Source organism: Polypterus senegalus, chromosome 6, assembly GCF_016835505.1.
Source record: "Polypterus senegalus isolate Bchr_013 chromosome 6, ASM1683550v1, whole genome shotgun sequence".
Taxonomy (NCBI): domain Eukaryota; kingdom Metazoa; phylum Chordata; class Cladistia; order Polypteriformes; family Polypteridae; genus Polypterus; species Polypterus senegalus.
The window spans coordinates 164,145,140-164,162,338 of NC_053159.1; the positions used below are offsets into that span (position 1 = coordinate 164,145,140).

The 17,199-nt window shown below is 39.9% G+C and overlaps 1 protein-coding gene across 1 annotated transcript in view; it reads right to left on the reverse strand.

Moving 5' to 3' along the window:
- The window catches only part of ly75 (lymphocyte antigen 75), a 209,950-nt gene extending 207,106 nt beyond the window's left edge, over window positions 1–2,844 (reverse strand). Inside the window, exon 1 of the mRNA XM_039757470.1 lies at window positions 2,623–2,844. Coding sequence (XP_039613404.1) covers window positions 2,623–2,704 — 82 coding nt within the window. The 5' untranslated portion in view covers window positions 2,705–2,844. The remainder of the gene's footprint in view (window positions 1–2,622) is intronic.
- Window positions 2,845–17,199: the final 14,355 nt, after the last annotated feature.

Sequence of the window (17,199 nt, forward strand, 5' to 3'; positions counted from 1 at the left end):
AGCTGACCTACCCACAAGCAGCAGCCATGCCACATGCACTTCAGAACAGTTAATCCAGCCAAGGCTAAGCATGTCTGGGCCAGACAAGTACTTGGATGGGAGATTAACCAGGAAAAGCTTGGACTGCTGCTGGAAAAGGTGTTGGTGAGGCCAACCGGGGTCACTGCTCTGCATAAATGGTGCTTTCTTTTGAATGAGATGTAAAACTGAGGTCCTGACCGGGCATCCTTCATAAGGAATACGGTGTATCCCGATGTCCTGGCTAAACTGCCCACCATGGTGTTGTCATTATGTTCCCCTAATCATTCCTGGTCTCCAATTAGCTAACTATCTCTCACCCCTTCACCACCTAACAGTGAGTGTACTGGTGCAAAAATGGCTGCCAGGTGGTTGTGATACTGCACATTAGTGATGGTTGATGGGTCTCCATACTCACTATGAAAAGGGCTCTGAGGAGTGAGAAAAGTGCTATATAAAATGTAACAAATCATTATTATTTACACCCTGAAAAGAGTCCTGAAGTATAAAAATGCTTTACAGCTTATAAAAATAATTGTAGTATATTGAAAAATAAAGTTAACTGTAACACAAGCAGAGACAGGAGGCAGTAGAGGACAGGCCGCCTAGTAAGTATATGAGGTAGATGGGGGTGGGTGGTTGGTCAAGGAGGAAGTGCTTGGAGAGCAGATGTTCAGTGCGGGTGTTTCTGTGATGTACTAATGGTTCCTGGAATTAAATGGTTTTGAGTGTTTCATTAAAAGAAATAACCTAAATTGCCACTGTGTGATTCCTATCACAAGTTACTGCAGAAACTATTCCAGCCTCCACCATCATTCACAATTCTAACAGGAGAATATTTTTCAGCACTTTCTGTATCAAGGCATGTTTGTAACCTCTCTCTCCTTTTATATTTGATTAAAGATTCCTCACTTTCTAGGTTCCTTTGATACAGCAACATTATTGCAGTTTCAGTTTTACTTTTGTCACCGTCCTGCTCCACTGACAGACTGAGGAGATCGTTCCTCCCCCACACTATGCGACTCTTCAATTCCACCCGGGGGAGTAAATGCTAACATTAATTTTATTTTAATTTTTTCATTTTTAATACTATTTAATTTAATATTGTTTCTTTGTATCAGTATACTGCTGCTGGATTATGTGAATTTCCCCTTAGGATTAATAAAGTATCTATCTATCTAAAATATTTAAATTTTTGGGGGGCTTTCCATTGTCTGCTTTCACAATAGTATTCCCACATATTGCTTGATGTGGCATAAAAACTTTGTTGGCAATTATTCATATTTAGCGAATGACAACTTAAAATTTGCAATTAAACCAGAAAATCAGGATAGGTGTGTGTATTATTGACATTGTATGTTACACCAAACTTCCTAGGGGAATCCCAGAAGAGTACAGGCAGATGAACACTCTACATATACATGGGATTACTACACAGACTCAAAGTAGCTGTTGTGGATGAGAGTGTAAACATCAGTCAATCATCCAGATCATTCTGAATGTGGGGTGACGGTAGAGCTATCAGTATTTCAAAAGTGAAGAGTTCAGTGTACATTAGTCGTTAGTTGACTGGGATGCTTACTATATTCTCTGTTAAGCTGAAAGAATCACCTTGGAAGATGACAATAAAAAGTTCAGTTTTTACAGCAATCACGCTTTTTGTGTCACTCCTTGCTGTAAACTAAAGACAAAGCGAAGTCAGGTAGAGGGATTTACCAAACAGCACGACGCTCTGGCCTGGGGCTTCACGCTACTGGCCAAGCTGAATGAGAAGCCCCCCTGCGTCATCCTCACCAAGGTCCGGGGACAGGCAGAAAAGGTATCACAATGCCACCAACATGCACTATTTAGTTTTCAAAACGCACCTTGTTTAACAGGTTAATCGTAGTTCCCTTAAGTTATGTGTCAGCTGTTCCACCTTTAATCCTCAACCAAGTTTCTGGCCTTTCACTGCACAATGAACTTTCACTCTTTCATTAGGTGGATGGAAGTTGACGTACTCCGCCTCCAGCTCCTTCACTCACGTATATAACGAAATGTGCAGAGAAACCATGCACTATACATACAAAGACAACCGAGCTATGACACAAATGTTATTAAACGCTACTTCAACGGATCCTTTGACGTTCTTTTGCCAAGTCCCCATCGAAGTGCCTGGCATTTCACAAGTTGCTAAACTGTGCCAAGCTCCCGTAAAAATAGCCTGGAGGGGATACGATAGTAGTGGGGAACCTGCTGCTCAGATATCTTTCCCATATTTTCAAGGTGGCACGGGTGATGTCAACTATGTTGAGCACTTCCTCTCGTATCGGTGTGATAACAACAGGTCGCCGATTAAAACCCAATTTTGTACTCGCAGTCCGACATTTAATAATAATACTACATTGTGTTTATATAGCGCCTTTCTCGTGCTCAGTGTCCGCTTAATCGAGCCCCACGTCATGGGTTGTTGCGCACTTATCGCTTTCACTTCGCCACACTTGCTGCGTCAGTTCTCGATCCCTACTCAGCGACCCTTAAATGTCTTGTTGTGTTAAACGTATAAACTAACTGTCGTAAATCGGCGGTTCAGCTCTAAACTGCTCCATTACCCGCACGGCTTACCCGTGTGTCCAGAGGCGGTGGCGACTGCCATAACAAGGAGCAGCGCGGCGACTCCCAGCACAAGGGGTCCTCTCCAGATCATGGTGTCGACGGACGGCGTTCCTCGGCAAGACTGAGCGCCTTTCCGAGAGAGACAGCACCAGAAGATTCAGTGCTCGCCTCCGCGTCACACCACTCTGCGAGGAGCGGCGCGTCTCACTGGGCGGACTCGCGCCTCGTCATTCGTCTCTGCCCTGAGGTTAGCGTTTCTCTTTCTCTTTCTCTTTCTGCCGTAAGGTCTGTCTCAAAACGTTACTGCAAGCACGAATACGGGAATAGCCGATGTTAACGAGGAGTGTGTGGGTCAACTGGTCCGCTTCAAAGGCCGATAGTTAGTTAATGGGGCTCTGCTTGGGTTATGAGGACATGGGCGCGCCTTTCATGGCGTTAGGGGGGAGGACAGGCTGCCGAATAGGTCAACCCCTCGGCGGCATGAGGAATGAGCGGATAAAGTTCTAAGGTGGGGTATAATAGGTGGTATAAAAGGTGAGACTTCTGGAGCACTAGTGGGCAGGGGCAGATAGGCGTGCTTTGCGGGGCGTGAGAGGGTGGGGTTAGGGCATAGGCAAGGTGTGCATGGGTGGGTTAAATTATGGGTTTCCAAGCGCTGTGAAGCCGAGGCCCCTTTCAAAAGGGCCCATCTGGTCAGGGCCTCCCACTAACATAAAGCCAAGACTGTGATCTTAGTAGTGACACACAGTGTGGTTTTGTATAATAGTAGACCTATAAATAAATGTACTTATTATTTATAAACTTATAAATAAGTGCTTAACTACAGCAGACTATTGATACTTAAGCGGTCAAATGTTGTATGATATTGGGCCCAGGGGTTCTCAACCTTTTTTCTTGGCATACCCCCATCCCGGAGTTGAATGTTTTTAAAATGCCATAATTTGTTTAGTCTGTGCAGTCACCTCAATTGAAGGCAGGTGCCAAATCTGTCCAAAAGACCCACTGCATGGAATCCTCATGGATGAAGCCTGCAAACAATGAATAACGACTAAACGCTGTGCCACATCAGATAGCCTTTCTAGTGATTTTAAGTCCTAGCCTTCATTACATAATCACAGCCAGTTGGAGGCAGTTGGCGACACGCTGACCGTAAAGACAATTGCTGAGTGTGACATACCTAACGACTGAGACCAACCAGTCTGAGACTAGCTAAGACAAAATTAAATCGGTTTGATTTCCTCTTTAGTCGGAAAGGTAGGCTGTATGAGAATGCAAGAGAGCTGACAAAAAATGAATCTCATACAGGATTTCAGTGTAGTGAAAAGGAATAAGGAACATGCATGTTTTGAACTTTGCAGACAGAAGAGATGTATGTACTTCTGTTGTCTCGTGTTTTACATAATAAATCAAAATGGAAGACTGTGGCTCAGATCACTACTGTTATTAATTCTTTGCACAATGCAGATATAGCAGGCAGCATGGAGGCTTGTTTGGATCTCACATACAGCATTTCCAGGAAATTTCAGGATTTAAGTACCGTTACAACTTCGAAAAAAGAGTAAAAGAGCAGAAATTGCTGCAGAACTTGCCATAACTGTTAATCCTTTGCACAGCGCTAGTACGGGGCTTGCTGTGTCAGGCAGACACAATTGGCTGTCAGAAAAAGGGGCAAGCAGGTCAGTAAAGCAGATATGGCTAGTGGTTTTCAGACATGTAATCTGACAAGTAAAAATGATCTAGATCAGTGACTATAGTCAGCAAATCTGATATACCCTACAACAAAAAGTTGCATAATGAGTATAATTAAGAATATTTATTTTAAGTGCAATAATCAGTGGGAACCGTAAAGTCTTTTAGCCTTGGAAACCTTGCAGATTTTTTTATCCACCTTATCTGGAGTTTTTGTTATTTTTTTTCTTTCCTCCTTGCCGTCTGATTTTATCATTGTACTCATTTTTAAAGACTTCGAATACAATACTACAGTATATACCTGTATAAGGACTCTGCCTTTCAGCTAATTCTTTAATTTATGTAATCTCATATTGATTTATTTTTTGTTATTTATTCATCATTATTCTTACCTAATTTAATTTTTTTTATTGGCAACTATTTCTTTGATGTCTTGTAAAGCACTTTGTGTATGAAAATGTGCTAAATACATTTTGTTATTGTTGTTGCTAATATTTTTAAATACTGAACTCTTAGTAGGCAGAAATAACTAAAAATGATGTTTCTTCAATCCCCCATCTCTAATATTGTATTTAGGGATTTTAACAAATAATTACTAATAGTTTCTTGTGTTGGTGTGTGTCTTTTAATTTTTCATATGTAACAACTGCTTTTTTAATGAATTATTTTTTTATTGTAAGAACAGTACAGTGGTTTGATGTGGAATACAAAATAGCTAAAAGTCCATGCTTTTAATTGAAAAATGAAGTATCCATATGTTGCATACTACTTCACGTCAGAAAAAGCCAAATAACTCAAAGTTAATGTGAAAGTTGCATCATTCTGCTTCTGGTTCTCCATGTTCCTGTATTTGTTTTTTAAGGAAGGTTGAAGGTTCCTGAACATTGACAGCTCTCTGAAACAAAAGCTTTCCACTGTTGATTAATGTTAGTAAACATTTATATGTAATCAAGGTCAAATCTAGTGGGGCGTTTCGTGGGATTATGCTCTCCCAACCATGGTGCATATGTGTGATTGTAATGGTGTGCTTTTAATGCCAATGGTCCCCCCAACCCCCCCGCTCTTTGATCGCGGCACTTGAAACTCCAAGGAGGACCCCTCCTCAGCTCTTATTTCATGGCACTCGAAACTCTTAAGATAATCGCAAAACCAGCTCCTCCAAAGTTCTGTCTGCACTGCCAGTCAAGGCATCCAAAACATTGCTCTGAAGGAAACATTAGATGGGTTTATTTATTAATAATTGTTCATTAGTCTGACAATTTCTTCAACTGTTTTAAAAATGATGGCACACTAAAAGGTTTTCTGTACCAAAACTATTGTAATGTTGGCAGATTGGACCTGAGAGACCAAGAGACTGTGCAAAGTTCATGTTGGGGAGTGGAGGGGGTGAGAAAGACAGCACTCTCCTGTGCAGATATACATTTTTGTTAAAATCGCTGAATTTGGTGCATGGTTTTAGGGCATGAGTCGACTAAAAGAGGTGGAGAGTGAGAGGGCCGAGGGAGACTTAGAATTGGCGCAGGAGAACTTTGGGAGTGAAGTCTTGCGGTAGAGGACATGGGTTCAGCCGCTATATTTTTAAGGGCCACAATTCATAGCTGTTAGGGCCTCATTCCTACAGTAGCTACTCCCTTTTCTCCTTTCTTGCTGAGTACTCGTTCCTTTTCCTAGATTTTAATTATTTACAATTCTACCTTCAGAGTAATAGAATGGAGCATCTAGTTAATTTATTTCCTGCATCATGTCATAAATAGTTGTGTAGTCACCTGGGGAGATGTAAGGACTGGTTTGGCCACTTTTGTTAGGTGTGGCATTGCCACTGAAGCTCTCCTGTCTCTCACAGTGAGTTCTGTAGATAAAAGCCTCCTTGTTTTGGTAGAATTTGCAGATTTCCCTACTTTTTGCTTGCTTTTGAGGGTTTGTAACAGTTTCCCATTTGGGGTTTTGGTGATTTGGAGTTGGACATGAAATATTGGATTACATAGCTTTCTATAGCTGACTGTTCCTTCAAATTTCTGGTTTAAGATCCTGTTTGTGCCGTATTCATTAAGTGCTTCTTGTCTGAGCTTATTTTTCTTAAGTTCCTTTGCTATTTGTCGGTTTTCGTTTTAAGATAATTATTGTTACTTATGTTTATTTTGTTCCTATTAATCTTATTATTATGAATTTGTGCTCTTTGTTATTGTTTTATTGATCTTTTACTTGTAGTAAATTAAATAATTGATCAATTAATATAATATAATTACTTAATCTGTGATTTTGTTTTCAGCATGAGAAGGTTTTTATTGTTTTGTTCTTCCGTATAGCAGAATACTCCCAATACTTTCACATTTAAGAGATCTTCTAAAGAATCAACCAGGGAGAGAAAATGTTTGCTAAGAGGGTCCGTTTGTGTATTTATTTAGTTAGTAAACTCATCTAACAAAATTTCTTTATTATTCTGAATCACTCCCTCAGAAGAGAAGGTGTCTAAACACAACAAAGAGTGACATATAAGAACCAGGTGGTACATACATTTACAAAATTTTTAGAGGACAAATGCTGTTTTAGTCCCTAGTGATTTAATCTGTTTAATGCTTCAGATGCACATCTCTGTCATCAGATATATAATCCATTTGTGCAGTTCAGGATCACTGGGGACTTGTAGCCTACCCTTACAGCACTCGGAGTAAGAAAGCAAAACATCTTAATACAGTGTATACCCTATGTTACTAGTGTGATATCAGCCTCTTTATATATAAAAACATAAAAAGTACATTTTCTATTTGCTCATGTGTTTTTAATAAAGTATTTCTCCTGTGAAGTTCTAAAACACTTTACTTTCACTTTTATGGTTCCCTTGCTACGGCTATTCCTGAATCTTTACATTACTAGCAAAAATGTGCTATTTTTTTTTACATTTTCTTGCTCCACTGCTGAGCATATCTTTTAATTACTCTGTTGCTTATTATTACTGGAGTAGAATTGTCCTGATTTATATGAAGTATTTGTACAATTTTATTCCAATATTCCTGTAAAAAAACTGCAATTAGAATTTATTCCCCGTCTATTTCCGACATCCTTTGAAATTTCAACTTGGTGTGGATGAGTGTCTTGTGGTGCACTGGCACTCCAACTAAGGCTTGGTATGATATGTAGTCAATGCTGCTGTTATGATGCAGTCTGTTCAAAATTACAAAAGAGGTGATGAGCCTTAAAAACAATATCCAGACCTATACATCACCACAAGTTTGCACCAATAAAGTAGCCACCACCTCAGGCAGCCTGACCCTTAAATCAGTATCCAAACGTATGTCCTGCAAAGGACCAAATGTGGGCTTAAAACAGAAACATTAACTTTTAAAGGAAGAGAGGAAAAATAAAAAAGCCTAACTCAAGAAAACAGAAAAATACTCATTTAATTTATAAAAGTTTCTTAAAAAATGAAACAAAAATCAAGAAAATAAAGGCATAAGCAAAAAAAAAAGGAAATAAAATAAGCTTGTCAAAAAAGATAGACCTAACAGTGAACAAATCCAGTTCCGGAAAAAGTACCTTAATATGTAGCAGGAGTGTGTAAACCGTAGATCCAGAAGACAAAATGAAAGTGCACCCTAAGAGCAGGAAGACAACGCTGCAGCTGAAGCAGCCATTGTAAATGCTGCTGCTTCTTAAACAGTGCTGGGGCAGTTTACCGGCTACAGAAATAGATGCCCCACCCCTTGAGGTTCAGTATGAAGGAAACAGAGCAGAAAACATGGAACACAACTACATACATTAATAATACAATACAGAGCTGCAAAAATGAATAAACAACACAATATTCACTAAATAAAAGAGGTATGAAAACAAAAACATAATCAATAACACTATATACTGCATATAGAATAATTCAAAAAGATTAAAATAAGATAAAATGCAAAAACAAAATACTTGTGCCAGGCATGAGACCATGACTGAACCACAACAACTGCTTAGAAATACCAGTGGCTCCCTGCAACCCTGAAATAAATAAGTAGTTTAGAAAATTAACAGAAGTTTATTTGGATGAAATTCGGTTAAAATGTAGATTTTACTCTGCCAAAACATTGTGCAATTAGTTATATGGTCAGCCCTCTCAGTAATGTCCAGAATAGGACTACAAGGGTAAACCCAGGACATTTGTTGAAGAGCTCTGGACACTTCTGAATGTGTTTTTTTTTTTCTCGGGGAAGGCCTAAAACCCATGATGGAGTGGTCATTCCTAGAAGGATCATGCAGAAGTCACTAATATTGACATGTTCAGTGGGGTCCAGTACTAGAATGCCTCATTCTCTCTCTTCTAAACACATTGCCTAGAGAAATGTTTTTCAACTACTGAGTTGTGACCTGGCAGTGAATTGCGAGTTGCTATTGTTTAGAGTAGTAGTGGGACTCTGATGATTGCACCGCTCCGAAGATTACCCATAGAGAAATATCCTCGACTTGTGAAGACACTTGCATAGAAACATTGGATCACAACACCAGAAAGGTTTAGAAGTGCTGGCCTATAGAATGTGAGTAAAAAGGTTGACCGGAAGAGGGAGGCAGTTAACTTCTTGTGCCCAAACAAGGAGTATCTTTTCCCTACATAGGCTGCTTATTATGTATAAGATATACGTTTTGGAAAATCTACAGACATTTGGGAAAGGCATTGTTGAAGCTCCACTAGTGAAAATACTGTCATATAAAGAGCCTGATATATTTCAAACAGCTATACCATATATTTGTGTTATTTTAAATGGCTCGGGTGTGATCTAAACCCTCATCCCAGTGGTTACAGCTCCCTCGAGAGGACACATTTATTATCACCAAATCTTAACAATTCAATAAACTTTGTTCTCCAAATTCTTTCTTAATTATTGCAGAAATTCAGGCTTCTGCATTTGTTAGTAATTTGATATACTGAGTTAAAAGAATCATTGACTTCATTCATAAATTCATGTGTTCGCCAGGACAGGTTGTGCTCTACCACTTCCTCCTGACCTTTGTGACAATAACAACACTTAGACATCATAAAGGTTTGTGTACAATGTATAATGTGCCCTGGCTGCAAAAAAGGTATTTCAAAGTTTGTGAGTTGTTCATTCAGAACTGCAATATTGATTCAAAATGGCAGCTTTAAAGGCCAATGTAGGAAGTGATGTCATCGGCGCCAGAAATGGAAGTGACGTAATCAGAGGCAGGGACCGCAAGTGACATCATTAGAGGCGGGGCAGGAATTGACATCATCAATGATGCCTGGTCGGACGTGGAATTGCCATTATTCAGGCCCTTTACTTGACTCCTAATCGCACGTGTGTGACACCTTATACTGGAAACCATGAGTTCTGAAAATGGATGGATGATTAGATGGTTGCTTCTTCAGTATTGTTTTGCAATTTCTACATCATTATATCTCTCTATTATATAAAAAATCTTGGGACCAGACTGTTTTCCCAGATGTGATCTTTTGAAGAGAGACACTTTCACATCCTGCGAGACAGGCACATTACATCATACTTACCACCTTTGTAAGCAAGTCCCGTGATACACATGCAGAGCAGGTTACTGGTGATGGAAGTAGGAAAATTCAAAAGTCTCAAAAAATGAGTAAAAAGATCACATTAGCACAAACAAATGGAAAATGTTACTCGGTGAAATAACGGAAAAGCGAAAAGAGATCGGATAGTGTTTGAGGAAAAAAGGACGGATGCTCTACAGGCTTTTAAATGTTTGAAGTGCTGCCCGAAATCCCAATCACGCGGAACGGAAGCAGCAGCAACCTGGCAGCAAGCCAGTAGCTGATCAAACAAAGAGGAGGTAAAAAAAAAAAAACAGCTGTTACTTGTTTCCCAATGTATCACCATTTTAGAGGGGTTTCAGAGGAGTGACCGCATCACCTTGATGTGCATGCAGCCCCCCTCTTCACAATGGGGAGTAATGCTGCCGGGGGGACGGAAGGGGTAATGTGCAGATCACGTGGCAAAACAGCAGCAGCAAACCAACAGCTGAACAAGCAAAAAGGAGTTAAAAAAAATGTATTTGTATCCCATTGTGTCACCGTTTTAGCCTGGTTTCGGAGGAGCGGATGCGTCTCCTTGGGGTTCGTTCAGCCTACCTATTCACAATGGCTCAAAGCACAGCCGGGAGGGGGTGGGGATTTGGGTTGGTGAGCAAAGCGAGCAGGGGGCAAAGCCCCCTAGTATTATTGTAAAATGAAATTAATTTATTTTGTAGATTTACTTTATTATTATTGTCTGGTAGTTTATTTAAAGTGTTAAAGGTTTTAAGGATACTATTTGAGAGAGTTTGGACTGTAGTATGTTAGACATGGACCAGAAGATAAAAATGCTTAAGGGCTAAAATGGAATTAGAGTCAGAAGGCCATTTTTAGTTCAGTCCACTGAGAAGCAGATTGAGGAAGTGATTACCAAAAGCCAAAACACAAAGCACAAAGTAAGAAAAGTAAAACAAAATGTTAATACTTGCTCCTTTTAGCTTCCATGATCTTTGTAACATTCTTATTATCATGGTGCTGGAGAGTGGCAGCTTGTTTGTCTGACAAGAAAGTAAGAGCTCATTTTACTCTGTACTCTGTCTGGGATTGTTGCTAGAAGAGGCATTGGTGAGGCCATCAGGGGAGCTTATCCTGTGATCCTGTGTTTGCAGTGCAGTGATGAGGACACTGACTCTTTGTATTAATAAAAGATCCCTAGCCATCTTTCGAAAAGAGTAGGTTGTTTCCGGGTGTCTGGCCCAAATTGTCCTCTTCTGCCTGTTCATTCAGGTCCCTAATCATACCCTGACCCTTACTGGCTAACTATGTCTCACCCCTTCACCACCTAATAGCGAATGTGTGACAAACATACTGGGACAGGAATGGCTGCAGTCACACTGCTGTTCTCTGGTGGTGCTTGAAGTGGTCCCCCACTGTCAATATAAAGTGCTTTGATTAGGTTAGTAAAGAGGGAGCATGTACTGATAGCGCATTGCCGCACCCAGCACACACTGAAGCACCTAGACTGGAACCGCATTTTCTGACACCTCCGCACCACACTGGAACAGTGTGAGGTTTTTTTTACAGCGGCTGAAGTGCCACCAACCTCCAAGTTTTCCCAGTAAGTTGGTTTGTAAAGTGCCATATAAATGTCATTAATTAATTGTTATTATTATTACATGTGACAAGACTACTACTGTTACTACTAAAGCAAACAATTTGATCCAAAGAAAGGATGCTAAGACATGCACAGTGTCATCTTATACTGGTGGGCAGTGATGACATGGCTTGTGTATCTTATGACAGTGGGCATAATGGCAGTAAACAATATGGGCTTGGCCAATTAAAAATGAAAAGGACATGAAGTTGGCAACAAGGAACAAAAAAACTAGAGATGAAAATATCTACATTTGAAATAATGATTAAAATGAGCAAAAATCAATGTGGCGAGCAAATAAGAGTGTAGACAGCAGATGACGACACTGGGGCAGTCATCAAGAAGCCTGTACATACTTCTTCCCAAATACTTTAGCACTTTTGTGACATGCTGTGGTTTTCTTTTTCTTATCATTTTTAACTTTGCATGTCTGCAGCTCCCACAACTTTGCTGGCCAAAAGCTGACTCTGCATGAATCACTTTTACCCCACTCTGGTATCTTTTTGACTCCTCTTGGCCTGCATGTTTGCCTTTTAATTAGCTCTTATCACTCTGAGTTAAACAAACAACAATTCTCAATGCCTTCCTGTGCGCACTGCACTACACTTATTCATATCAGATACACAACCTTTACTAATGTGGTAATTAAAAAAAGCAAACAGTATCTTTTTAATTAAAGGAAACCCTAAAAAGGAGGCCTTTTAGAGAGGACCAAATTCATATTTTAGAGGTTATTATTGCTGCACATTTGACTGACTCATTTATTCAGAAGTATTTTGTCATGAATATCTGATTCATTATTCATCATACTGCACAAAGGCTGAATAAAAATGAAAATGTATTTCTTGTAAAAATTCAAAACACCAAAGCACATCAGGCATAGGACTATATGAATTACAGCAGAAACTGGATCATTATCACTGCTTACTTTGGAACTGTTTAGTGGGTATAGAAACAGGAGTAAGAAATGCTAACTGTTTGGCAGCCAGGGTTTCTTCCCTGGCCCGGGGTTCAAGGTCTTGTTTCATGTCTTTTATTTTTGTGCCATTTATTTTACTTAATTTTGCTCTTGTTGATTATGTGCATTATTATGTGTTTTTGATCTCGCTGCCTATGTTATGTCCCAATCACTGCCAGGAGCTGTCCCCCATCCTGTAAATTGGAAGGGTCTTACACAGTTACAGGCAGTTCATTTCGAATGTGCCAGGGAGTTGGTGAGTGCATTTGTGCTTATTATTTGTGATTAATTGGATTTCAAGTTTCTGCTCTGTTGTTTTTTTTTTTTTTCGTTTTGACAGTCCTTTGATTTTCTGCATTGGGACTTGTTTGCCTTGGATTGCCATGTTTCGCACGCAATTCCATGTTATCTTTGTGCTCCATGGAGCTTCATATTGATTGGAATACTTATTGTGAAAATAAATCTATTTTATAAAGGCTAAGGGGTTGCCCTTAGTACTAGCTGGGTTTTGACAGTTATATTGCCCTCGTGTGGGCTGTTCTGGAAGTGCTTTTGGCGCTTATAGGGATTTATGTGCTTTGGAACTCCAAAGTCCCAACACTCTAATGGAGTTTTTCTAAAGGGTGTCTTCCATACGATTTCAAAAAATAGAAGCATGGTGGAATAAAAATGGGGTGACGAGTACATCATGTAAGTTGATATATGTTTTCTTTTAAATAAAACAAAGTTGCGTGTTTATATAAGTTACTTATCATGAGGCCAGAGAGTTGCGACATATTGATTCTTCTTCTTTCGGCTGCACCCGTTACGGTTTGCCACAGCGGATCATCTTCCATATCTTTCTGTCCTCTGCATCTTGTTCTGTTACACCCATCACCTGCATGTCCTCTCTCACCACATCCATAAACCTCCTATTAGGTCTTCCTCTTTTTCTCTTGCCTGGCAGCTCTATCCTTAGCATATTGACTGTTGGTTAGAATTTCACCTAACTCTGTACACCTGATAATGCTACTTATTACCTCTAATACTGCACAGAACCAGCACAGGGGATAAACAAAGTAAAATGGCTGCATTGGGTCCCGCAGCCATCTGGGGGCTCCCATCTGCTCAGCCTGTCTTGGAAAATTGGAAAGATGGGGAAGGGAAAGTTGGCAGCCTGTGGACTGTAGGCATCCCCAAGTTGCCCATCCCTTCGATCATCTTTGATCACTTTCAACACTTCAAAGAGACAAAGTAGGAACCCCTGCTGCTCTTAAATCACAGTTATTCCTTTAAAGTGGATCCCCCCCAATATTTGGATGCATTGGTTACTTTGGGGTGGACAAAAGTGATCTTCGATCGTACTCAACACTCCAAAGGGGGGATACCCCCATCTCCCTCTTTCCTAGTGACACCCCTGTATTTGTTGGACCTTTTAGTGTCGCTTTTAAACAAGGGGCTAAGCTCCTACACTCACACTGTTACTACAAACTACTACTACTACTATCCACTGAAACTTACATGATTAAGATTCATCCAGGGCGCTACACAATGGCTGACCATGCGCTCTGACCCCTAATGGTCATTCGAAAAGACAATTTCCCCTCAGGGGTAAATAAAGTATGTCAAATCAAAATTAAAAAACGTTTTAATAAATTATAACAAGAGCACAGGTGGAGACTTGTTCAGGGTCACACAGCAATTAAGAGACAGGACTGTACCCCAAAACATAGTGACTTAGACGCTCCACACACTGCCTGCATCTGAGCAAAGGAAAAGATTGACATCAAGCATCAGTCCTCATTCAAAGCAAAGAACCATGGCTAGGGAATAGGTGTGTGTTTGATGGTGTAAAGAGAACACTTAGGGAGCAGGTGTGCCTGTCAGAAACTGAGGAAGTGGAGAGTGAAAGGCATGGCCAGATTGTAAGCTGCAAATTAAGGACTGGTGCAGCTTTAGGACATTCTATTTATATCAGTATAAGTGAAACATTTTGTAATTTAGCTCAGAATTGTACACATTTTCTTCAACTTAGACATTAAGAAATGTGCCAAAGATTAAGACTGTACTTGTAAGAGACATTATCAGGCTCCTGCTTCCTTGGGTCATGCGTTTTGGGACCGTCTAGTGCTGAACCATTTTAAAATAAAATCATTCCGTATCTACCTGAGATTAATAAATTCTGACCCTATAACAGCTTTATTAGGAATTACACCTCAAATGAGGCTACATTGCTGGCCTACTCTCTCATTGTGCTCAGAGGGAACATTCCTAACCTGTCCACCACATTGCAATAGAAACATAATGAATTATTTTATTTAAAATTAGAAAGAACAGCTCAAACACTGCTCTGAAATCTGGCAGGCCCCTTTCAGTTTTATATTTAAATAATCAAGCATGTTCTACTGCTACAAACTCTTCATGCCATTATTTGTGAACAATTGCATCACATTAAGATCTTTCCCACTTTCCACTTTCTCTCTTGTTGTGTAACTGTTTGGCAGAGTTTTATTATTATAGTGCAATATGAATCTGTAATATATGCCTCGTGAGGATACTGAAAAGTCAATAATGATAGTGGAAAACATAAGGGCATAAATCTTCCAATAGTCATATATAATTCATCGTTTAAATCCTAGTTCTGACAATTAAGCAAGATCAAGTGAATGGCCCCCATTTGTTTTCTTTATTATGTATGTTTACTTGATACGGACACACTTGGAAGTTCTCACATTTTCTTGTTAAGCAACAGTGGACTTAATTTGGCTTTTTTGACACTGATCAAGAGAAAAGACTCTTAACGTCAGAGTGGTCTAAATTAGTTAAAAATATAAAACACATAATAATTGATTTACTTCTACATCCCCATATCATCAGTGGTGCTGCCAATTGGTTTGAGAACTCGGATCATTAGTTCAATGAACAACATCTATCTGTAGTCGGGGAGTTCTGCTCCTTATCTGAAAGGTCCAACTTGTGCTGAGTCAATATGGTGGCCTATCCTACACAATGAAGACAAAAGAACACTCAAAGCAACTCAATGAAAAGGAGACTGAAAACACAAAGCACAAGTCAGGATGGAGGCAAGAAAATATCCACATGAAATATTTGTGCATGAATGCAGCATTTAAACTGCACAAAGCGCAATTTAGATGCATACACCTAAATACAGACACATTTCCCTATGGGATTAATAAAGTTTATCTAATCTAATCTAACACAGCAAGCACCATGGAAAGTGCCTCCTCTATGTCCACTATGTTGGAATATGTTTTTTTTTCCATGAAGGGTGACCAATCAGAGAATTAGACCTCATGACAGCAGGATTCAATCAGGAAAGGGACATTTAAGGGATATCAAATTAAGATTAGTTTTATAGTCGATCCTCCCTGATTGAATGTCAATAAAACGTTTAAAACTTCCAAGGAGGTGAGTACTTTGTATATTCAGTGTAAGTATTATATTCTAATGCTTATCATGAAAGGCACCATACCAAATGGTGAGCACTTGACTACTGATTTAATTCACTGAGAAGAATAAATCATGCTTACTATGATATTTAGGAAAATTTTTGTTTAGATCAGATCCCAGATTGCTCTTCCAGTCCAATACCATGTTACCAAGTTAATTATTTTTTGGTCAAGAGACTGGGTGTATGTAGGAGTGAAGGTGCAACTCAGCTGGCTGTTGATATGTCAGTCTTCGGTAAAGCTTAAGAAACACAAAATATTGCAGTTAGTCCTGGAATCAACAATATAACAAAAGCTGACAAGAGCTCAATTTAGAAGAAGCCAGACATTCTCAGATGAGAGTGGGGTGTTGAAAAGTGTAAACAATCTAAACGTTAGAAGATAACAATATGTCATCTAGTGGCTTTAAGCACTTAAGATGTTTAATGGAGGCTTCCCCTGTTGTGAGCACTGGCATTCTGAGACGCAGTGTGGGAGTTAGTAGGAAAGTCAAGCAGGGCAGGGACATGTATTCAGAGACAATGACGAATGGAGCATCAGAGGTGTTCAGGCTCTAGTATTATTATTGTTTATTTGTTTATTTCACAGAACCCTTTATCCAGTAGGACTTATACAGCAAATTATAATGCATACAGGAATGAAGGTGCAAGCATCAAGGCAACAGAGAAAAAGATAAGAAAGCAAGCACAAGGGAGTAGAACTATTACACAGTTATACCGACAACTAGTCTAAGATGAACATCAGTATCCTAAACTCTTTGTCAGTACAACAGCAGCTATCCTGCAGGACAAAAGCTAAGCAGATCCAAAATATTTAACGAAAAGGTGTGTTTTCAAAAGACTCTTCAATAAGCCCATTTAAATTTGTTGGGGTGATTTGGTGGGTCTCATTAGGTGACTGGCCATCATGGAAGCGTACCGCTGACTGACTCCGTCTTGCTAAGATTATTTAAATGAAGGCTACAACTGAAAATTACTGGGAAAGTCGTCTAATGCCAGTACTGTGAAATACACAATTATCTACTCTATATAGAATGCTTTTATTTAGGATATTTAAAACTCATTAGGGGCGGCACAGTGGCACAATGGTAGCGCTGCTACCTCTCTGTAAGGACACCTGGGTTCACTTCTCCTGTCCTCCCTGCGTGGAGTTTGCATGTTCTCCCCGGGTACTCCGGTTTCCTCCCACAGTCCAAAGACATGCAGGTTAGGTGCACTGGCAATCCTAAATTGCCCCTAATGTGCGTGTGTGGATGTGTTTGCCCTGCGGTGGGCCGGAACCCTACCTGGGATTTGTTCCTGCCTTGCGGCCTGTGCTGGCTGGGATTGGCTCGAGCGGACCCCCGTGACCCTGTGTT